This window comes from Centrocercus urophasianus, unplaced genomic scaffold (assembly GCF_019232065.1).
Source record: "Centrocercus urophasianus isolate 14NV4802_14NV808 unplaced genomic scaffold, USGS_Curo_1.0 seq_14, whole genome shotgun sequence".
NCBI lineage: Eukaryota > Metazoa > Chordata > Aves > Galliformes > Phasianidae > Centrocercus > Centrocercus urophasianus.
Window position 1 is genome coordinate 44,959,803 of NW_024884586.1, and position 23,509 is coordinate 44,983,311.

The following is a 23,509-nucleotide window of genomic DNA, read 5'->3' on the forward strand; positions in this document are numbered from 1 at the left end:
AACAAACTTTGAAGCTAGTCTTTAAAAAAAAAAAAAAAAAAAAAAAAAAAAATCACTGGATACAAGAAAGTAAAGTAAGCCATCAGCAAGGAGCTGTCTTGCTTCCAAAAATGAGATTTGAATGCTAAACTGCAAGTGGGCTTGCCATATGTTTAGAGGGAAAGGCACCAGCAGTATTGAGATCAGACTGATCCTGCTGAGTGCTTGGCTGGGAGTAGCTCTGCTCCCAAGGACTCTTTCTTGGCCTTATATCAGCACTGTTGTGATTATGGGAGCTGCAGCCCATTGCTGCCGCTGCAATCTGTAGGCAGAGGAAAGGCAGGCCATGGGCTGATTGTCTTCATCGCTTGTGGTAGGTGATTGTGCATTTAGCGTGGCTTCGTTAGGAAAACGTTGCTTCCTTGCAGGGCAAGTGGCAGCTAGTTGAAGTAGCAAAGGGTGTGGTCTAGGGTAGAGGCAATCCTACATGGATCTATACTTGTTTAGATTGTGCAAGGTGAATGATAGCCTTACAAAAAATAAATGAGGGTGAGGCTTAATGAAACCCACCCAACTAAGCAACCCCAGGGCAAGCCAAAGTTTGGCTTCAGATTTAACTTTCATCTGCGGTCTATTATGAAAACAAAACTGGCAAGTTGCTGTGAAGAGTTAGTGAAGCGTGGGCAGAAGGATGGAGTGAGGTTTAAAGGGAGCCTTGAACCTGGGTTTACAGCTTTGTGTAGTGTTCTGTGAGCCTAGATCTGGCCTCCCTCATTTGTTTATTATGCTTCTTCCTTATGTCTTGTTTGAAATGTGATTGAAAGTTTTTGGGGCAGGTTATTTCAGCCACAGGAAGGCTCTAGTCCTGACATGATGGTTAATTGCTCTGAAAAGGAAATACAAAGAAAATAACACAAAAATAGAATTATTTCTGGGTAGTAGCTTGGCAGGCTTGTTCCTTGGCAGGCGAGCTGGCCGAACTCTGCTCATGACTGCCATGGACTTAATGTGGTGTAGATCTGCTGTGTGGGAAATATCTCATGCCAGACCTCTGTATTTTTGTCCAGGAAGAAAGATGATCAGGATTTTGATTTGCTGAGATTCTGGGGTGACCCACATACATACTTTTTTATTTTTTAAATGGAAGTGAGAATGAAGAATTTTAGTCTGCCCAAACCTGGATACCCTCAATGGTGGCATCTGCCTCTGAATCTATAGTCAGGAGAGAGGAACGAGCCTTTCTGAGGCATAGATCTTGTTTGCCCACATAGGAAAGCTGTTTATCTCCAAAGAGTCTGGCCACCTAGCTTAACTACCTGTCTTGGCAATACATTCATTCCCAGATCCATTCATGGCTGTGTAAGGCTACTTTTTCTCACCCCAATCTCCACTACAGTCTATGAAAGACCCCAGAGATAGAGCTTTCCATTTTTTTTCCCCTGATTCTCCATGAATTAGATGGTAAATAGCTTTCCTAACCCTCATCCTAAATTTCTCAGGGCTGAAAAGGGGCTCTGTCAGTGTAAGCTACTACTGCTAAATGCAGTGCACCAAAATAATGTGGCAGGTGTGAGTGGGATTCTATGAATAAATGTATTTAAAGTTGCAAAGTAGAGAAGGGAGTAGTTTTCTCACTTTGTATGGAAGGATTGGCAAGTGTTTCTGACCTTTTGGAATCATAGGTGGTGTGTGGAGAACGCTTTGTGGATTGGAATTTGGGCTAAGATTTCTTTATCTGTTTCAATCTTTCCTATGTAAACATTTTTTCAGGTTTTTGGTGTTCTTGAGTCACCTGAATTTTCCAGAATATCATCAGCTTTTAGACCAGTAATAAAAGGTGAAAAAGACGACTCTGGTTCTCATCAGCATTTAGTCAGTGAAAATGGCACTTGTCAGAAGTCACCCTTGCTCCAGGCATTTGGCTCAAAAGCTGCGAGTGGGTCTCAGGCTGACATGCAGGTATGGGCAATCTAGATGGATCTGTTGGCTTGGTGAATATTGATTTTTCTGGATGGATGGAAAGGTGATGCATTTTGAGCAGACTGGGTGGTGTGTGTACGAGAGGAGAGATTGAGTGGCTGTGTTTTGCAGGCAGTCTTTCTGATGCCACATCCCCACCTTGTTGCAGATGTCTGCAGCATCTCAAGGAAGTCAGAAGTGGGTGTCAAGGTGGGCAAGTCTTGCTGACAGCTACTCTGACTCTGGATCTGTTTCAGGACAAGCTGACGGAGCTCCAGGTAAGTCTCATCCTGATGTTACATTTTGGAGGTGGCTGAATCTAAATCAGGATGATAAGAAAAACAGGAATTATGGCCTTCCGTGTGTCTGGCTGTGGTTTATTTTCTGTTTTATGTTGTGTTGATTGAGGGTGGGAAGGACAGAGTGAATCGTTCCCTGTGGACTGAAGATAGAAAGTGCTTTTCGTTTGCATTTCAGAGTCATCCAAGAAGTTCTTAGGTGTTATATTTGGCATGACTAAAAGGCACATGGGAAACAGAAAGGTTGTAAAGGCCTTGGGTGTTAACTAGCCCTGGGTAATTCTTTAAACTGCCTTATGATGCCAGAAAAAAAAACCCAACAGACTTTGCAAGTTGTCCTGGAGCATAATTGCTGACTGGTTCTTTTTTGGGTGTGTTTCTCCTGTGTCTGGCTATGCTGAGAATTTTAGGTTGTTCTGGGGTTTGTCTAGTGGCAGGTTTGAAATGTGGAGATAAGCATAGAATACTCAGAATGGAGAGAGAAAGGTAAACAAGAGGAGGTCAGGTTCTCATTGCAGTTAGGAAGACAGCCTGCAAACCCCCAGGTCCTGTTGATGTGTGAGAAAATGAGAACAGAGCTTTTCTGGCTTCTGTAAATGTTTTCACTTTTTGTTGTTGTTGGAAATATTTGTTGTTACCTTTGTCATCAACAGCTACAGATAGACTGAGTAAAGTTTAGAAGGAACCCTTATTTTGGAGGTTACTGTCACTATTTTCACCCCATGCGAGAACCAGAGCATTTGCAGTATTACCATAGCCATCTAACCAGTCATCCAGGTATTTAAAAGCAGGATAAGATAAGAAGTCCTGACCAACATCTGACCAGCATAGGAAAAATTAAGAGTCGTTTTTCTATGAAGTTCTTTTGTGCTGACAAGAGCACCTATGCTGGAGCAGTGAGCTCTTACTCAGAGTTTCTTCATTATTAGCATCTTTCTCCTGAGACTTTGCTGTGAGATATGATCGTATGAGAAACACCACCTATTTCGTCTTATGGTCTACATTGTGTGAAATGGCACTTAAAGCACTATTGGAGTGTTTTGGCTGATAGTGTTTCGTGTCCTTCCTGTGGCCTGATCTTATGGTAGGTCAGTGCCAGCATGCTCATAGGATGGCCTTTAAACATTTGTGGTTGTACTGAGAGGTAGATGATGGGAAAATATCCAGACAGGATTTCAGACCGAGAGGGAAAGTATTGAGTAGTCTGATCCAGCAAGGAAGTATACCTTTACCTTGAGTATTTTTTTATTGATAAACTTGCAGGGACTGAGCAGAAGCCTGGCCCTATTGGTGTTCATTTTGTACAGCCTTAGTTCTGAGCTCAACTTGTGTGTGCTGTTGTGGCCTTGCACTTTGCAGGATCAAACTCTTAATTAAAGAAAAAAAAGAAACATGTTTTACAGCAGTTGACTTGTGTCCATTTAACTCCCTTCAGAAAATGGTGTAGCCCCAAAATCTGGGGAACCTGAAAATGCTGTGCCCTTGAGAACAAGGCGTCTTCTTCCCCAGCTTCCACCAAGTGATAAATCAGAGAGCCCCACACCCACAGTTTTGGTCTGCCAGGAGTCCTATTCCGAGGTTACGAAGAGAACCATTGTGAAGGATCACTGCGTGGAAGCCTACAGCGATCACAGCAGCCGCCTCTTCATTCAGGAAGACTTAGATCCAGATAGCCTCAGCGATGCCAGCAGATCTGATGATGGCTTCAGCTCAGAAAAAGGCAGAAAGTATAAAGAGAACAATAAAATGCTAGAGCAGATGGGGGAAGACACAAAATCAGAGAGCCGGCAGCCGGGAGCCCCCCGGGTTGCAAATGTGAGAGCTGTGAGTGAGACGGTTTCTACTTCGTTCTACATTGGTGACGACGGCAGCGATGTGGGGATTCCCTCCAAGCTCTCTCTGAGCGTGGCCCATGCTCGAGCTGACAGAGAGGGAAAAGAACAGGAATTTTCCTTCAAGTCTACTGGCACACCTGTTCCTGGAAAGCCCTTGGGCAAAGATGTCAGCGCTTACATTAACACAGCAGGAAAAATGGTTATTTCCATTCATCAAGATCAGGAAAACATGGCAGGAAAGGAAATATCTTTTGTTAGGCAGGAAAGTTTTACCAAAGATAAATCAAGCAGTGCTGTTCCTCAAAACAAGCTTCCTCATATTTCAAGTCACCCTCTGCTCAAAGATTTAGAGGCTGTTCGGTCGAACCGCATGGACTTTGGACAGGACACGCATCTTCTTCTTAAGGACACTGAAACTGCCTTGGCGGCGCTGGAAGCCAAATTACTTGGTCAAAACCAAAAGCTGGAGCCCTCGGAAACTGCTGGTCAGCTGGAGGACTCCCTGTCCGGTGACTCAGACGTGGACACAGCCAGCACGGTCAGTTTGGTGAGCGGCAAAAACGTCCCCACAAGCGCCCCAAAACGCAAAGCAGTGGCGAGCTTGCAGAAGGAGAAATCTTCCTCCTCACCATCCATCCAGGACCAGTGCGGGCAGCCCAGTGCACGGGACAGGCTGACGGAGAAGCGGAAGGCCAACGTGCCAGAGGCTCCGAGGTCTGTGGAGGCCACCAAGCGCTTCCAAATGAAGCGGAGTGCTGGGACTCGGGGGTCACTTGACTTTACAGATGACGAGAGGAGCTCGAGTCTGCCTTACTTGCCAGTCCCTGATGCAGTGGTGTCTGACCACGAGCACTCAGTGCCCCGACCTGCTCCCAGAAGGAAGCCTTTTACTCAGGCTGCCAAGGAGGATCACAGCAAAGCAACGGCAAATGTGCAGAAGATCCAGCAAGTTCTCACCCGCTCCAACAGCTTATCCACCCCGCGGCCCACGAGGGCCTCAAAGCTGCGTCGTGCCCGGCTGGGAGATGCTTCAGACAATGAGTGTGTTGATGTTGAGAAAACAGCCTCCAACCCTGAAGCTGTTGCACCGGGCTCCAAGCAGTCCACAGAGACAAAAAAGCTGTCCCGGCTTGACATCCTCGCCATGCCGAGGAAGCGGGCAGGTTCATTTACGGTGCCCAGTGACTCTGAGACAGCACAGTCAAGGACAGGGTTTTCTGGCCGGAGTGTGGAGTCCTATCGGAAGGCGACTGTGTCGGAGATCCGAGCTGCAGCGAGGAAAACAGCAGCTGCTGCCTCTGCCAAGCAGCCGTTCAGCAGGACCCGCTCAAGCAGTGTCAAGTATTCCTCCACCTCCAGTAAGTGCCTTTTTGTATTGCCTTTCAGATTTATAGACTGGACAGTGCAGTGTTTGCAATGCTTCCTGGGCAAAGGGCTTTGGAGTCAACAGAGCAGCTCTATACCCTGGGAGATGTTAATGGGTTGTTGTCCATGAGGGTATTGCAAACAGCAGTTTGGCTTTTTTTGTCCTTGACTTCATTTCTTGAGCAACCAGCTGCGGTCTAGCAGGAGACCGTTAGCCTTCTGCTGTTGTTGAAAAAGATAACCTTTAATGCCTTTCCAAATCAGTTCTTTGACTTCTAAGATTTGAAATTTGCTGCAAGAATGCTTGTAATGTTGTTCATGACAGTTAATGTCCAAGGTAACAGGTTTGAATGCATCCGAAACAGCAAAACAGATAAATGTCCACGGGTTTTGAAGGTTGTTACCATGTTCTTCCTGTAAAGGCAAATGTGGAATGGGACACTTGACTTAGATTGCTCCAAGAGATTCCCTCTGCTGAGTTCTTTCATGCAGCTTTGCCATAGGTAAGAAAGATGCACAGTTGATAGCCACAGGAATGATGTTTGGGGGCTCTCTTGCCCTCTAGCTGTGCACTCAGCAGCATTGTGAACAAACTGACAGTATCAACATTCGTCATATTTAAATCCGCCTTTAATTAAGAGGTGGGAGGGGACAGTGCAAACGACAGCTCTGGCATGGTAATTGGCAATTGGTAACTGTCCCAGATATTGCTTACACCTTTGGTCTAAGCCCTGCTCTGTGCCCAGACTCCTTGACCTACCATAAGTGTGATGATGTGCTCAGGTTTTTAGGAATGACGGGGGTGGGACAGGACAAACCCCACTGGTTGTGTTTCTTAGGCCTGCTGAAAGGAATGCTGTTTTGAGCAGATCTGTGTTTTTATAAAGTTTCTTCAGAGTACAGGATGTGTGCTGTTCATTTTCTTTCATACACTTGAAATAAGCGTCCTTCTTGCACTGCTTATTTTTATTGCATGCTAAAAATGTTATTTGCTGCTTGTTTTGATTTTGAATTGTTTTGGCACATCCAGCTTCCCTTTATTTTAATAATTTTTTTCTTATACATTTATATATGCATGTAAATCAGAACGTGAGTAAGCTAGTATGTACAGTCTCTCTCCTGCCTTTTCTGAAATGTTTCTACTGTTGACTTTGTGTTAATCAATAACAAATCAAGATGACGTGGTCCAAGTTTTCCGAACAGGAGGTACTCTTCACATCTCCCTGCCTTTGGACCACATACTTCAAATCATTTGGAGAAAAATGATAAGAGCTGGCCAGTTTTTGTTTTTTAAATGAATTGGTTTTTGATTTCCGGAGCTTTGTAGCAGCATCCTAACACCTTGTGCACAGTTGCAGCAGATGACGCTAATCTTTCCTTTGAATTAGTTGCTCTTAAAATACTAACCTCCTAATTCCTTGATAGGATTGTGCACCTTGCACAAGCTCTAAGTAGGTGTCCTCGTAGCTTTGTAGTGTTGTAGCGGGTGTGTGGTGCATGTTCCTGTCCTTATGTTACAGACACTGTGAATGAACGCCCAGAGCCGCGTTTCTGGGACAAAAACAAAAGGTTGCACTGTTCTATCAAAAGGTTTTTAATCATGACACGATAACCCTTGAAAATACCAAATTTCAGGCCTTGGGAGTGAGGAGGCAAATGTAGTTGATTGATTCAAGGGTTTCTTAAAGCATTTAGCTACCTGCTATAGTTTCCAGCTGTCCCCCTGGGAGAAAGTTAATCTCACCCACTGAGGAGCAGAATGAAGTATCTGCTGTGGGGACAAGAGATGTCAGTAGGTTGTCAAGCAGTCCAAAGTAACTGTGTGAAAAGCACAGATAATGACAGAACAATCCAACTTACCAGTTCAGAAAGAGAAGAAGGATCGGTTCCCCCCCCCCCCGCTCCTCTGTGTACCTGGTTTGTTTGCTCAAGGTAATTTGAATGGTACTAAGGGACTTGATTCTGATTTCCCTTGGTGTATAGAGTTGGTAAATCAGGCCCTTAGTGTTTGAAATCTCTGTTCAGTGACAGGTGACCTCTTGATTCTTGTTTTTTAATATATATAAAAGCGGAATACCTTTCTGCTGGTGGAATATGAGCTGATTTATTTTTTTTGTATATACATATATTTTTAATCCTAAGCCAACTTTAAATAGCTGAGATAACAATGTCTAGGAACATGTTTTTTCTCTCTATGTGGTAACAGTCTGTAGTTTCTATCTCCATCTTTTATGCCAAATTCATTGTTTTTGTTTGCATGATTAATGATGCTGGCTTCATTCACTTTCAAAGGTTTAGCATTACGATAATCTTTGTAACACAGTGAAGCTTTCAGGTGTTGCAATTTTAAATAACCTGTCTGGCTTTGTGTCTGGTGGGTCTTCATTCTCCAAGGGAAGACAGAAGGGAATGAAGCACTATCTGTGAGGAGTGCAGTGAGATGGGGAAAATCTGGGAGCCACATTTTTAAGCAAGGAGTTTACTGCTGAGCACCTCAGTGTTTGCCATGCAGTGAGGACCTGGATCATCTCAGAACTGGCTGGGACAAGTGGGTGCTCTGCTTGGCTGCAGGGCTTGGAGCCAGTCTTGCCTGCCCGCCCATGTGGGTGCTTTTTGTAGGGTGTCATTAACAGGGATGGCAAGGCAGGAGACCAATGTGAGGTGCGGACAAATAGAACCACACATTGCATCTCTCCCTCACTCAAAAAAAAAAAAAAAAGCAAGCCTTCTTTTGCTTGTTCTCAGAGTTGGTAAGGTGTCCACAGGCTTGAAAATGGGGCTCCTTCCAGATAATGATTTCTGTGGGATTGTGAGGAGTCTGAACTGTGTGCTGCTTACGTACAGAGCTTCTGTGCACGGAGAACCAAGGCTGTGGTACTAATAAAATGCATTGGAGCTATTAGCAGTCATTCTGCTTTTGCACTCGAATTTCCCCCTCCAAATTTGTTTAGTGGATGGGAGCCATTCAAAGTGCTCAGCTTTGAATTAAGCTCTGAGAATGTGCTGTTTGACTTAAAACCTGCACAGAAGCTCTCCTCCCTTTGTGTTCCTGGGCTAGTGTTGTGTTACCTTTGTGCCCTTTTGTAGTGATTCTTCACTTTCCTTGGTCTGAAACCAATTCATTTTTTATAAGCATCAAGGCGGAGACCGCAGGGTTCAGATTACACTTCTACTTCGGAGGAAGAATATGGCTCAAATCACAGCTCCCCTAAACACAAACGCTCCCATACTTCAACAGCCACACAGACGCCGAGGATACGTGGCTCTGGGCTGGGCAAGCAGAAACACAATGGCAGAGAGACAGATGACGACGAAGACTTTGATGACCATCCTGACCCCTACAACTTCATGGCACAGACAGCAGAGATAGCAGAAATAGCCAGGTGAGGAGGTGGGACGTCAGGCCACATGCTTTCTGTTGTCTGGGTTTGCGTTAGTGTTCAAAACTAGAAGTGGAGCTAGGAAGAGACACTCAGTCTGTTTGTTTTTTTATATCTGGGCACTGATATGTCATCACAGAATAAAATCATGGAATCACTGGAATAGAAAGGGACCTGTAAGGTCCATTTAGTCCAACATCCCCTGCAGTGAACAGGGTACACCTACAGCTCAGTCAGGTGCTCAGATCCCTGTCCAGCCATACCTTGGGTGTCTCATCCACTAGCTCTCTGGGCAGCCTGTGCCAGTGCCTCACCGCCTTTATTGTAAAACAGCTTCTTCCTTATATCACGTCTGAATCTCCCCTCTTTTAGTTTGAAACCATTTCCTCTTGTCCTGTCACAACAGACCCCACTATAGAGCCTGTCCTCTTCTTTCTTGCAGTCTCCCTTTAGATACTGAAAGGCTGCTCTCAGCTCTCCCCAGAGCCTGCTCTTCTCCAGGCTGCACAGCCCTAGTTCTCATCCTGCCCTCATAGGGGAGGTTTTCTACCCCTTGGGTCATTTTCATGGAGCTTTACAGCCTGTGCTTGGCAGTGCTCTTTGTGTGTTCTGCCTGGAAAATGCCAAGGTGCAAGGGAATCTTGGTTGTGTCTGAGTTTATTGCTTGTTTGAGCTGTGAACAGGTATCCTCTTTTAGCTTTGAGTCTGTCAAAACATATATCTGTTATCTGCTTATCGCTGCTATCTGCTGGAAGGCTTTCGTGCGCATGGACCAGTTCATGTGAACTGCCCTAATTCTCTGCAGATGGATTAGCAGAGGCTGAGGATGTAAACTGTTGAAGCTGCTTTGCCTGAAGCCAGTGAGGGAGCAGAAAGCAGTCACTGCAAGGCAGAGACCTCTTTGGTTGGCACAATTGAATCCAGACGAGAAAATCTGTCTGTATCTAAATGAGTTGTTGCTTAGCCTGATGTCTGTGCATACGGAGTCATTGTATCCTGGTGGTCCTGTGGTTGCCTGGAGGACATGGGCAGCAAAGCAAATATATGCTTTTTTTAAACAGTGGCGTTTGAGGTTTGACGTCTCTAATATGTGACTGCGTTGTGCCAACTTTCCAGAAATACTGGTCTTCCGTTGCGCTGCCATAGCTGAAATACTTTGCACAAAGGGAGCTGTCTTCTGTCTGCTCTGGGTCAGCATTTCCACCTTAGATGTAGTGCATGCTGCATGGATCTCCAAAGGCTTTTCCTTTGCTGAACACTGCAGGCAGCCTGTTCCAAGCTGCCCTACCTGTGCCGTAGTGCATGTGCAAAACGTGTCCTTCCCTCGTAGCAGCGTTCCTGACGCGGGCGGGCGCTCCGGGTTGCAGGAGCTATAAATAAGCAGTTGCATCAGACTTGTCTGGCTCAGCACACTGCAGAACTCGGTCACAGTCTGCCTCCTAATTGCCGTTCTGATTTCCGCTGCTGCTCCCAAATTAACTGGGAGGGGTTTAAAGGAGGCAGGGAGAGTTAAAAGGGAAAATGTCACTTGTTTACAGAAGGCGAATCACAGAGCGGATGCAATCAGTGACAGCTCTGTCCGAAACCAGCACAGACAGGGCACCTTAGGCAGAGATCAGACTCCTTTTTCTTACTTCAATTACACATTTTCATTCCAAGGAAATGTTTCCATAGGCTGACAGCTTTATTACATTGCTTGTTCTTTTTCCAATTAAAGGAGAAATCATCTCTCAGCTGAAGCTAGCTAGCTGGAAGACCATCTTTGTAACTACAGACTACTTTGCATCTGAGCATCTTTTTTTTTTTTCAGTCTGTGCTTGTAACAATCCAGAGTCTTAAAAACTGGCTTTGAGATCTGGAGCAGAGTGCTGCAGTCACTGAGTGCTCTCTGCACACTTGGCAAGGGACTTGAGGTTTCTGACAGTCACATTGCTTTGAGGTGTGTCCTGCATAGCCCTACTAGTGTCTCATCCCTTGTGGAGATCCTGAGGCATGTTTTGAGTTTTAAACTACAGGGGAAAAGGAAATACACTGTGAGGATTTTACTATTTATGTGATAAAGAACAAAGGTTTTCTCTTTCCAGAAGAGTTCTAGCCATGTTGTAGAATGCTGTACTGGGATAATTTGCATAAGGCTGAAGGACTTACTGTTCTTTTGAATGATGGAGAAATGCTTTCATTATTTTTTTTTTCCTGCTTGAACAGTTTAAGCATGGAAATAAGCCATTAATATAATGGTCACCAATGGCTTTGTTGGTTCTGCTTTCCTTCTGTAAGGGAGAACAAAACTCCTAAGTAAAAGAAGTGACCCTATTCTATTAAAAAAAAGGAATGAGTGGGAAACGGTAATGTAGAACTTCTTCATGGATCATCTCCAACACTTTTTTGCTAATGTGTAGTCACTGAAGTTTGTTTTTCAACTCTGTGTTGAAACTTGGATACAGGAGAGGATTTATTTTGTTACTCATGTATGCAGACAGTGTTCCTCAGTACTGTGCCAAGGCACCCAAAGCTCTGCAGAGGTTGTAAGTCATGCAAACTTTCTGTGGTTGCCAGTAAAAAAGTCTTTTGTGGCTGCTCTACAGATGTTTTATGAATATGAGGCTTGTATCATGGGTCCTAACTGCTGTGCTGCATGCTGTGCTTCAGGCTTAGCCAGACCTTGGTGAAGGATGTGGCCATCCTTGCTCGAGAGATTCACGATGTTGCTGGAGATGGGGACTCGCAGAGTTCGTCAGGGACAGGACCGAGCACCTCCCTCAGCTCTGTGCCCAACACTCCTGCTTCCACCATATCAGCAAGAGAAGAGGTAAGATCCTCTAGGGCAGAAATCTTGGCTTCTGAATGCATAGCAAGTATGCAGGACCTGTGAACAGCCAATGGAGTGAGCAAGGATGAAGGAGGTTAACGGGAGGGGGGGATGGAGGCCACTTCATAATTTGACTCAATCGGTGCAGCTGCTCAGGGATTCAGCTCAAATTCATCTGTAAAGTCACCTAGAGGCTCCAGCTGCTAAAGTAAGATCGCCTTTGTTGCTTTATAAATCCCAATTCCCTCCTGTCAATCACTAGTGTGGGTTTAAAAATTTTTTTTTTTTTTTTTTTTTAATTTGCTATTCAGGTAGGCCTCTTGGTCCTCAATTGTCTGTTGTGAGATTAGAGGCCTGACTAAATACGATTCAAAGCAGAGGCCAAACTTGTTACCCTGCTAGGAGAGGAGTTGGAGGCCCTGTGACCCTGCTGAAGGTGCAACACAGAAGTTTGGGGAGATTCCTGCGGGATCACATGTGGAAGGCTGAGCTCCTGTTAAACCCAACTAGCTGCAGCCTTCCCAGGGAGGGTTTTGTCCCCAGGTGTTGTTTAGCTTTGAGCCAGAGTACACAAACATTTCGCAATAAGTTCAGGCTCTGAGACAGTGTTTTATTGCTTTGTTTACATGCAAATGCCACATCCGCAAAACTGCCTTTTGTGTTGCCCTTTTTGAGCAGCCAAGGTGACAAATCTATCTTTCTTCTGATTTGCAAATGAAACCTTTTACTGTGGGTTGGCAATGACCAGCACCCACTTCCTTCCACAAAAGCAGCTTGCCTACATCTTTGCAAGGTGCCACTGAAGGGTGCGGCCCTCAGTCAACATACACACAGGGTGGTTTCCTGCAGCTAGGTAGCAGTGATACCTGCAGAACTCAGGCTGAGGGTGCTTCTACTCTGTCTCAGCATCAGCAGCCCAGCATCTCACACAAAGAGCTGAATAATCGTGAATAGCTTGGGGTCTTGAATTGTGCTTTTCAGGGTCATGTTATGAATGGGAGTGATACAAACTAATGTGGCATTGAATAAATACGCATCACATCTTTGGAACTGGACTACGGTCAGTGGGCATCCTTCCAGATCTGCCTCTGAAAGGTTCTGATGAATTGGTGCTCAAATGATTACTTCAGCTTAATGTAGGGAAGGTAATAGGAAATCTCTGAAGATTGGAGTGTGTGATGCTAAGTACTGTGAACAACTTCGCATTGAATATTCTAGGGAAGGACACAGTGATGAGAAATTACTATACTGTTCTAGTAATATTAGCAATGTTGTACAAAACATCTGGTAATAGAAAATATGTGAATATTCAATGTTTACTGCGTCCTCACCTCTTACAGCTCTAGCTTTTACAGTGTTGTATGCCATTCTGCTAGCCCTTGATTTTCTAAATACTACTAAATACTTGCACCAGATCTAAGAAACTGGAGAAAAATCAGAAACAAGTGCTGATACTGGAATAACTTCTGAGGGTTTAGGTTTTTTTTACCAGCAGCTTCACTTTAGACCTGTGCGTGCTGTGACATTTCTCAGCCTCACACAAATTGCTTTTAGAATTGCTTTTATTACAGAGCTTGATTAAAAGTTAAATTGTGTGTGTTCTCTTAAAAGTTTAAGATGGAGCTTTAGATTTAAAACTTATTCTTCATATTTTGTCCCTTCAGGTCCAGTGTTTGCTTGAATGTTAGACAGGGAGGTTTTCAATTTCCCCCCTGCATGTTTATGGTGGCTTTGTTTTCAGAGCTGTCAACTGTATAGTACACAGTAATCCAGATTCCAGTGATATTGAGCTGAATTTTGCTACAAATTAAGCAAACACAAACTAAAATGTGTTCAGCAAGAGTGAAACCTTTGTTATTCTGCCTTCTGAAGCCTTAGGCTGTGTGTGAGTAGGTGTCACAAGACCCAGCTTTCTGCAGAGCTGAGCAGCCAAGCTGAAAGCTTAGCTGCTGCAAGGGTAGTCAAGTGGGTCAGCCCAAAGCAGCACCACTTCATGATAGAGTCCTGCACAATTGTGTTTTTTGAAGTTGATATTGGTTTAGGAGAAAACTGAAGATCCCATTTGTGTTTATTATAAACTGTTGCTTAACTTGCTCGGTGTGACTGTTGCTATGATGGGAGGAAACACTTGCAGATGTGCAGTTGAAGTTGTGGATGCCCCCATCCCTGGAAGTGTTCAAAGGCAGGTTGGATGGGGTCCTGGGCAGCCTGAGCTGATGCCTGATTTTAGTGGTTGGCAGCACTGCCCATGACAAAGAGGTTAGAACTAGACAAACTCTGAGGTCCCTGTCAGCCCAAGCAGTTCTAAGATTCTGTGAGACAGAACAGAAAGCATGAGATCAGGCCAGCTCCCATATAAAGACCCCTTAGTGGTGGTGAAGCTGGTACTGCTCCTACAGTGTTTTCACGTGCTTGTGCTGAGACCTGCCAGACTGGAGTATCTCATTCCCTTCTGATGCTGTTTCACTGCTGTAACCAACCTAACTCACTGCACTTCACAAAAAGATGCTTAAGAAAGGAAGCTTATTTTTAGCTAACCATTTTGGCTGTTGTATACCTACAGCATAATGTCTTATGCTTTCTGCCTGAGTATAACTCAAGTGCTACTGCACAGAGCTGGGGGAACCTGGGCCTTAAATGGTTTTCCTCATAAGCAGAGTGCTGTTGCCAACCAGAGAGCGTCCTGGGCTATGTGTCTAGTCCATTTTTGGTGCTCAGAGAGCTGCTGGGTTTCTCTCAATACTGTCCACAAATTGGAGCTGCAAAACTGGTTAGGTGCCCAGGACCTCCGTGGGCTTCAGTGCATGCTGATGGGTTGGGCATTGAGTGCTGGTCCTTTGGAATGCGCTTTTGGGAATGTCACCCCAAGGTAACAAGACGTGTTCTATGATACCTGCTGTCATAGTCATTCAGTAGCATTGATCTCTTTGTTTCTGTTTTAACACAGATTGCTCGTAGATCTTTTCGGCTGGCATATCCATCTCAGGTGCACTTTCCATCCCATTATTTTTGTGTTTCTGTCTCGTTGCTCTTGTTTTTCTCATCTTCTTTCAGAGTTTTTTGTCCGTCGGTCAACCAAACATGAGTAGCTGTCTTGCTGTTTCTGTTCTTCGTGTTGTCTGTATTATCAGTGGCCTTGTGTTGCTTTTTCATCTCTACCATGTGTTACTGAATGGTTTCTGATTAAGTTTAGTGTCACTTTAATGTTGCATTGATATATTAAAACACAAGAGGTGGGAAAACAGGGCCTTTTTCAATTTTAGCCTATATTCCTAAAAGGCAGAGGTGTTCTTTTTGACTGCTTGTTCAAGTCTTAAAAGCATAAAGTGGAACAGCCTACTGAGTTCCATAGAATGACTCCAGTTGCTGGAAGTTTGCAGGATTGGGGTCTAGAATTGTGCTTAGGAACCCATACCTGTCTGAACAAGACTTGAATGACTCTGTTCCCCTGGGGCTTGCCTGAAAATCCGCGTTACCTGCAGTGAGTGGCTGTGTGCCTCCTTCCCTACTAATTTTAATGACTCATTACTCATTATTTCCAAGTTGGTGCAGCACATTCCAGAAGCAAGTCTGAACTACCAGAAAGTGCCTCCGGGATCAGTGGAACTGAAGAATTTTGACCAAAATATGAATGATAATAGAGAAGACGATCTATCCAAAAAAACAAGGACACGAAACCGTGAGGAGGCAAGCCAACTTTTTCTTTACTTTCTTACTTATGACATTACTTGCAGTATGCATATATGCTCTTCTAAGCTGCCAAAGGCAACTACTGACAAAAATGCACATCTTTATCAACAAAAGAGAGCTCTTGAGAGGTAATATTAAAAACGGAATAAAATGAACAGAAAATCACTCTTAAAAGCTGATACTAACTGGAATTTTGCTCCACTAAGATGTGAGCCTGGATCACTGATAAGGAGACATTTAGTGGTAGTGCCCATTTTGGCTCTTTCACTTTTTGTTAGAAAGGAAAACCACAAATGTCTAAACTTTGAAAGGCGCAACATCAGTGTTGTCATGTCATGAATGCTCTTCCATAAGCAGTGATGGCACCTTATTTTTCTGCAGAGGGCATGCTGGCCAGAGCTGCTCTTGGAACAGCTGTGCCAGAGTCAGGATATGCCTGGCCAAATGCCAGGGTATGTGACCATGAGAGTGGCTTGAAATCTGATAAAATCACTTCAGAAGGTTTCATTCCCACTGCTTGTGGGAGTTCTTGGCTTGTCAGTGTTTTTTGTTTCATGTGTGTTTGTGTGTATGCGTACTTGGTTCCTTGCTTGTTTTTGGGGGAGAATCTTTATGTGAGACTTCTAAAGTCTCATAGAAAGCAGTTATGTGTCTTCAAACAGCTCTGTCTTCCTCTATTCTTCTAGATAAGTCTGAACTGTTAATCTTCCTGCCAAAGTGCTGTAACAAAGCTGTACATCATTTAATCTCTCTTGAGCCTTGAATATCATCCCTGTAGCTAAAGATGCTTCAGTGAAGGTCGTTTACTCTGAAAACTTCCAGGTTTTTTGATGTGTCAGTTCTGCTAAAATTGCTTTATCTGATTTTTCTCTTTTACTTTAGGTCATCTTTGACAACCTGATGCTGAACCCAGTGTCCCAGTTATCGCACACAATCCGTGAAAATACAGAAAACCTAGCTGAAAAAATGAAGTAAGCAACTTTTTGTCCTTGGCCTGAAATGCTGTCAATCTGCTTGTGAAAGGTAACAGATTGTCATTTTTGAGAGACTTATTATCAAGGTGCAGGGAGTCGATGTGCGAAATGGATTGTATGGTGAAGGAAAGGTAATGTGATTATTTGCCATCTCCTTTTTTCAGATGTGTGGTCTTTGGAATTCTAGTGCTGAATTTGTAATGCCTCTTGTTGCATTAACTTTGAAATGTTCCCTGAGGAAAGAGGGGGGGGGAAAAAAAATGTCTTCCTGTTGGTGGATTGTCTCCTCTTGTCTCCCAAGGCTCTCAGAAAGCCTGCAGATCGCCAGGCCTTGTGCAACAACAAAGCTTCTTGTTGCTCCAGAAGCCATCAGTTACAGACAATCCGAAGTCCTTCCCTAAATCAGCGGAAAGGAGCTTTGTCCTGTCACTAATCCACTAATCTCCTTTGTTGCCACATCTTGTGATAATTAAGTCTTTTAAACAATCAGCTTTTGGATGGCAATTTTAAGACCCATTTCACATTTTTGTGCTGCAGAATTTTGTTTCAAAACTCGGAGAGGACCTGGGAGGAGATGGAGGCCAAAATTAACTCTGAAAACGAAGTGCCAATTCTGAAGACATCAAACAAGGTAGATGTGAACAAGTACACTCCTCAGGGCTTGTGTCCATGGAAGCTTTTTGAAAATGAAAAGAACAAGTCTGAAACCCATTTCTGAAATTGGTAGTACATTTGCATGTGTTCAATTGCTGTTTCTTGGTGGTGTTTTCAGTATGACAAGGTGAGTTCCTCCAGCTGTTCTGCTAGTCACTTTCACCAAAATCTTCCCTTCTGCCTTAATTCATATTTGGATACCCAGTCCCTTAGCAGATGTTCAGGGTCATTAGATTCCATTTAAACATCTAAAGCATCACCTGCCATGTGGTTCCCTCAGCTTTAATTGCACGTTGGTGCTTGTCCTGTATTTTTTTTCACCTGTTACAGTTCTGTAATAGGGCAGTAAAAATGTGCCTCATCCATAGGGTGTTTGTGCTCTCATAACTTCTTACTCTTATTTATGGGGACTGCCAGCATGGATTTCAGTGCAATAGTGGGTCTCAGCAAGCCTGACTAATGCCAAGTGTACATATAACTGTGTGCAGGACCTGTGTCTAAAGGGTCAGTGCTACACTAGTGTACACATGGCCAATTGCTTTGGTTGCAAACATCTTTGTATGCGTGGTAGTGAAGGAGTGTGAACGAGCCTAAGCACAGTGTCCAGCTATGTGGACAGTTCATCTGGCTAACATTTCAAATCTACTAAACCACTGAGGCTATGAACTGGGTGGTGTAGTAGCACTTGAGGAAAATAAGGCAGAGCAGAGGTCCCATGCACTGACCAGATACACCTAAATACACATCACAGAATCGCCTAGACTAGAAAAAACATTCAAAATGACCATGTCCAACCATAATGCTATATTTGTCTTTTCTGTTGTATAAGCAGTGTTGGAACTGACTTTGAATATTCTTGATAGGAGAGGGCAGGAAGAGTTAGTGCTAGATTCTTAAATAAGTTGAATAAGTTTTTTTCCTTAACTCTCTTCTCATGCTTTTGTTTCTAGGAAATCAGTTCTATCCTGAAGGAGCTCAGGAGAGTTCAAAAACAGCTTGAAGGTTGGTCATTTGAAATGTGCTTTTTCTTTGTTAGTAAGTTTTACAGAATAAAACAATGTGCCTTGATTTACCAGTCAAAGCTGGAAAGGGCTGCAAGTATAGTTTGCTCTGTGCTCTTTGAGTGGATATGGAACGAACAGTGTATTTATTTTGTGCTGCCAGTTTTTAGTTTTCCAAAATTGTTGACTTCTGAAATGTGGAAACGGTTGCTGTGGAAATGCTTTGTTTGTGGTAATTAGGATATTCACATGAGATGAACTGGCAAAGGTCTTCTGCTGGAAGAAATATTTAGCAGCTATTTCTACCAGTAAGTTGTGTTCTGCTTTCTGACTGTGTAAGCATTCACACTGACTTGAATCTTGTACATAGAGCTCTGTACATAGGGGTGGCAAGGTGATCTCAGTAGCTGCCTCTTAGATCATCTGGAAGCTTAATAAAGACATACAGAAACACAGAGAAGTAATTTCAGCCTCCTGCTATATGTGGTTTACTGGTGTAGTTTGTCTTTTCCAATTCAACCAGAAAGCTGAGTGTCCTTGTAAGTTCAGTTTGGGAGAGGTTTTGCTTATTAAAGCTGCTTAGGCTGAGGAAGAAAACAACATAATTAAATGAACACAGGTACTGCCAGCAGTTCTATGGCCTTCAAAATGAAGGGAAACAAATTTCTGTTTGGAAACTGCTGAGTGCTGCTAATATGTTTGTCTCTTTTTTTCCCCAGTGATAAATGCTATCATTGACCCTACTGGAAACTTGGATGTAGTTGCCAGTAACAAAGCATCTTCTGCTGCTAAACAATCAACAGCCACTAAAGTCAGGACTGCTAACGCTTCTGGATCCACACTGGAGACTTTGTCTCCAGCACAGATGAGAAACTACACACAGAAATCAAACTGTGGGTCTTCTAGCTTGCAAGATACAAATTTCATTCCAGATGGAGAGAAATACGTGATCTGATATTTTGTATTGCTATCATATTGTAATCTACTGTAGTATTGTGTGTGAGTGGTTTGTGGACAGTTTGTGTGGAGCAGTTGTTTAGATTGCTAATACATTGCACAAAAGAAAGGAATCTATGCTGTGAGGGTGAATGGCAAGTCTGCATATGCCTTTGAATCAAGACTAGCACTGTGGAGCAGCACATGTTCAGCATAGAGGCAAACTGATTTCTAACGATTTACTCACTCTTCCAGTGTTGTGCCATAAGCAAACAGGCTTTGCACACCCTCTGTTCAGTACTGCCCAGTGCTTTTGCATCAGCCTGTTCATAATGATTCAGTTGTAAGGAGGCTCAATTTAAGAAACGCTTTTTTGGGTACTAGATTTGTTTTGGTTTTGTTTGCTTTGCTGTTTTGTTTTAATTGTGTAAGCGAGCATTGCAGCTCTGTTGGAATTCAAGTGCAAATCCAGCAGAATGATGGTGCAATATAGTGGGTTTCTAGGAGAAACTCTCATTACAGTTCTCTAAGTAGTCCTTTTCAGCAGTCTTAAAAAGGCAACCATACTGAAGTTGTACATTTTTATGTTCTTTTTTCAGCCCCAAAACTAAAACAAGACATAATTTCTTTTTTTTTTTTTTTTTTTTTTTTCTTCCCTCTTGGTCAAGTGTAAGAGTTGTTAATTGTGTGAATGTAATGACTACTAATGCAGTTGCTGTTTTTGATGTTTCAGTCCCAAAATTATTTGTAGGTACGAAAAGTCAAATTATGGTTTAGCTTGCCAAACAGTTCCTGTCTTTACAGGTTCAAAAGATTTGCTGTACAATCTTTCACGGTGAGCTACAAATGCTCCAGTCTGGGCCAAAGACTGAGATGGTTGTGATTTAGCTAATTGTTAAGAGAAACATCTGTTCCAGTGGCTCACGTAATAAACTTAATTGCATAGCTGCTGTGAACTAGTGTTCACTTGATGGCACTCAAAAAAGAATGGCAGAAATGTAGCTCCTCATTTATGGTTAGTTCTGCTATGAACTTCTTACTCAGTGCAAAAGTGCTTGAAAACCACCATGCTGTGCTGTTCCTTAGGAACTACCTGCCAGTGTCAAGCACTTGGTACATTTGGGATTTTTGTCTGGATTTTGTCTTTTTTTTGTCTGTCTCCTAGACATTGATGAGTATTACGTGCAGTTGCACTAAGCAGTTTCCTGTTGAGAAAGCATTGCGTTTTGTATCCACCCTTTCAGTTACATACAAAACCCAAAGCAATTTTTCTTACTTTAAGAACAAAAGGTTTGTTTTTTGAGGGGACCTCTTCCAGGTGTGTTTGCTCCCAGTTTTCTCCATCCTGTAGTAATTCCTTTGTCATTCATTCCTGGTCCACAAGCAGTAATCAGGTAGAGAAATCCTTCCATATTCATGGAGGAAACATTTGCTGGGAAAGGTGAGCAGATGAGTTCCACTTTGCCCTCATACAGTGTGTAGTTTAACCAGTGAAAATGGAACCCCAAGCTTGACTGCTGCTTCTTGTGTGCTGACTTTATATTTTGGGGTGGTAGTGGATCCCTTAGTTAGCTTCAGTAGTTACCTGAGCTTTTCTGCTACAATGTCGTGAAAGTGGGAGCCAGCTACAATAATTTCAATAAGTAGGGATGCTCACAAAGAGTTTAATCTTACTAGCAAAGAGCATGAGGGCTTTCCTGGTGAAGCCATTGGGAAATTTAAGTCAATTTCAGCAGAAACAGAATCAGTCCTGTGATGGGAGGATGCCAGCAGGCCATTGGCTTCTCTTGTCTCTGCAAGATGCTGGCTGTCAAACAATAAGTTCAGATATCCTTCCAAGATCTCCAGCAGCTTATAAGGCTCACCTGCTTATGTGGAAATGCTCTTCCATGAAGAAATCTGCTGAATTTCACATAAATGAAAGCAGAATAAAAGAAAAGAGAGAAAAAAAATTGCCCTTCATGTTCTTCTGCCTGTAATTTACGCACTGTACCTTCTGCCTGTAGTATACTGAATGTGTTCATTTGGTTGTTTATTCTGATCTGTCTTTCCTTGAGATGCCTGACTGTGTCTGTGATGAATATCCTACGTGGTGGTGTTGTTCCTGACATATGACACGTGTGTTCAGGCCCTTCTTTGTTAGGGCTTAGTATGTCCAGGTGCTACCCCAACTCATTAGGAGTTGAAGGACTTTCACAGATAAGGTGTTGCTGTTAGTTTCAGTTTTGCTATAGAAACACATGAATTACTCAGACATCTGAATTTTATTGTTCACTATGTTTCTGCATCTTCCTGGCTGTGCTCTGGTGGTTTTTGTTTCTCTGCAACACGTCCTTGATGTGACTTCTGTTTACTTTCACTTGAAAATTACTTGATTCTTACTTCTTTGGTAAACACATCAGGAATGGATTTTCATCCTTGATTGCTTTGCTCTGAATTTGAGAGAGAGCCTGCAGCCACCTGACATCAACCCACCAAACATGGGACCTCTTCAAGTACGGGATGCAGCGGTCCGTGTCTGCTTGCAATTTGGATGTGTTTGTGTAGGGCTGGGGGGAGGTGCACAGCTTGACTTATTTGTGACTCAGCCAGAATACACAATGCTTGTGTGCTGACACAGCGTTCATGCTTGGATCTTTGCATTCAAAACACTCTTGTTGGTGATGAAGTGCAACTTGTCTTTCCTCATGTTCGCTGCTTCTGAAATACATACACTCCATTTGCACTTGTCTGCTTGGATAAGCCAAAGAGAGAGCCACACAACCACAGCTCCTTCATCCTTTGGTCGTTCTTACAGTGTGCATGGCCATGAAAACACGCCTGTGTGTGACTGCAGTGCTACTCTCCAGGTGTATCCTGCTGCCCAGGCTCAGTGTGTAGGAAACCTGATGGCTTTGGCAGGCTGTGTGTGGAGTTTGGAGCGACCCTGACCCCACGGGCAGTTCTCATTACCATTTTGCTTTCGTGTGTTTTGTATTTGACTAAAGAAATGTAACAAAGGGTGGGATTTTTCAAAGCCGCAGGGAAGCAAGTGCTCAGACGCTTTTGGGCTCCCAAGCGAATTTGGGTGCCTGATGTCAGGAGCACCTTTCAAAATCCCATTCCTCCGTTCTGCTATACTTGAAAACCATGTTCTCAGTTCAACGCTTTCAAATGTAAAAACCTGTTCTTTTGTTCTGATGGAATGAATGTAAATTTCTGCAAGAATGTGTGGGAGCTTTTCTAGGGAGGACCTTAACTACAGCCATGTCCTGTTGTGGTTGTGCTCCAGGAGGAAAGAAGTCTGCATCATCTTCAAGTATTTTAGTAAGGGTAAAACTAGTGGAATGTTTACATCCAGACTACTGGGAAGGAAAAAAGAAAAAAAAAAAAAAAAAAAAAAAGGGTGAAAAAAATGTAAATAAGTGCAAGATTCTACTAGTTTTTGTTGTGTTGCGGATCACAGTAGCTATTTTTGAAGCTGGGTAGATGTGTATAACTCTTGCAAGGACCAGACAGAGCTACCTGTTCACGTCGATGTGCCCCGTGCTAAATCGTGCCTATTTCACTATCTGCTGTCGTTATGCTGCTGATTCTGCTCTTCTGAACTGTTCACTGGATCATTCCATTTGCATGCAGCACAAATGCAAGCTGAGCTGTCTGAGAGTAAAGCTGAAACACGTCGGTATAACTTGAACTGATTAATGACTTTCTCTTTCCCACACCCTCTTGAAATGCTGTGTACAATTTTGATTTCTTTATCCTACCCCGTTTTGGTTTTTTTTTTTGCTTTTTTTTTTTTTTTTTGAACGGTAATTTATTTTTGTTTGGATTATAGGCAGTATCTGTACATTTTGTTCCAAGGTGATATTGTGGACGTCTTTAAGGAAGAAAAAAATAAATTGTTATTTTATATAATTTTATCATAAAGTTGCTCTAATAAATCATTCTTTTATCATGTGACACTACAACTCTGCATTTTGGTGTGGTTAATTTGCAGGAGGGGAGTGTTTGTTGGTACATTTTTCAACTGCCTGTTTATATTGGTGTCAGTAAGTACAGGTTAGGGAAAGGATTGTGAGCAGCTGGGGGCTGCCGGTGCACCTGGGTCCCTACTGCTGACACCTGGCTGGCACAGATACATAGAGGCCTATGGTACGTGGGGCTCCTCTCACCTCTGCCCCCAGAGGTACAGGAGCGAAGTCTGCGTGTCCCATGGCTTGAGGGTGGTCTTACTGCTGAGCGTGGTTCAGTGATCATTAATGTCATTAGTTTTGGATTTAGTGCTATTTGATTGTGTTGCCATGATTAACAGTGGTGTTTTTAAAGGTTAAGCCCAGCCTAGGTATGTTCATGCCCCAGTACGAATGATAAAAAATGGTGGCTTTACCCACTCTTGTGCCTTCAGTTTATACATATTGGAGTTTATATCTGTGAAATTCTTCTCTGCTTCATCCCTGTCCTCCTTTCCTCCTGGAGTTCTCTCTGACCTTTGCATCCTTCCTATCACTTCATGAACAATCTTTCCTCCTGCACAGCTTCAGCTGGCTGCAGCTTCACCCACCCTGCTTTGCAAACTAAAGCACAGGGCTGAGTTGCACACACTGTTGCCTCTGCACGGGCTTTCCCAGCAGTGCTGAGAGGTACTT

At 43.4% G+C, this 23,509-nt stretch overlaps 1 protein-coding gene across 9 annotated transcripts in view; it reads left to right on the forward strand.

The window, feature by feature from the left end:
* Window positions 1–22,831, forward strand: part of CEP170B (centrosomal protein 170B) — a 56,292-nt gene extending 33,461 nt beyond the window's left edge. For 4 of the 9 annotated variants that reach the window (XM_042813951.1, XM_042813954.1, XM_042813952.1 and 1 more), the window contains 11 exons: window positions 1,750–1,938; window positions 2,108–2,216; window positions 3,673–5,430; window positions 8,571–8,820; window positions 11,467–11,626; window positions 14,574–14,612; window positions 15,170–15,313; window positions 16,199–16,287; window positions 16,828–16,921; window positions 17,895–17,946; window positions 18,665–22,831. In XM_042813951.1, coding sequence (XP_042669885.1) covers window positions 1,750–1,938; window positions 2,108–2,216; window positions 3,673–5,430; window positions 8,571–8,820; window positions 11,467–11,626; window positions 14,574–14,612; window positions 15,170–15,313; window positions 16,199–16,287; window positions 16,828–16,921; window positions 17,895–17,946; window positions 18,665–18,900 — 3,120 coding nt within the window. In that variant the 3' untranslated portion in view covers window positions 18,901–22,831. The remainder of the gene's footprint in view (window positions 1–1,749; window positions 1,939–2,107; window positions 2,217–3,672; window positions 5,431–8,570; window positions 8,821–11,466; window positions 11,627–14,573; window positions 14,613–15,169; window positions 15,314–16,198; window positions 16,288–16,827; window positions 16,922–17,894; window positions 17,947–18,664) is intronic. The other 5 variants (XM_042813953.1, XM_042813959.1, XM_042813957.1 and 2 more) reach the window with 3 other exon arrangements.
* The last annotated feature ends 678 nt before the right edge of the window (window positions 22,832–23,509 follow it).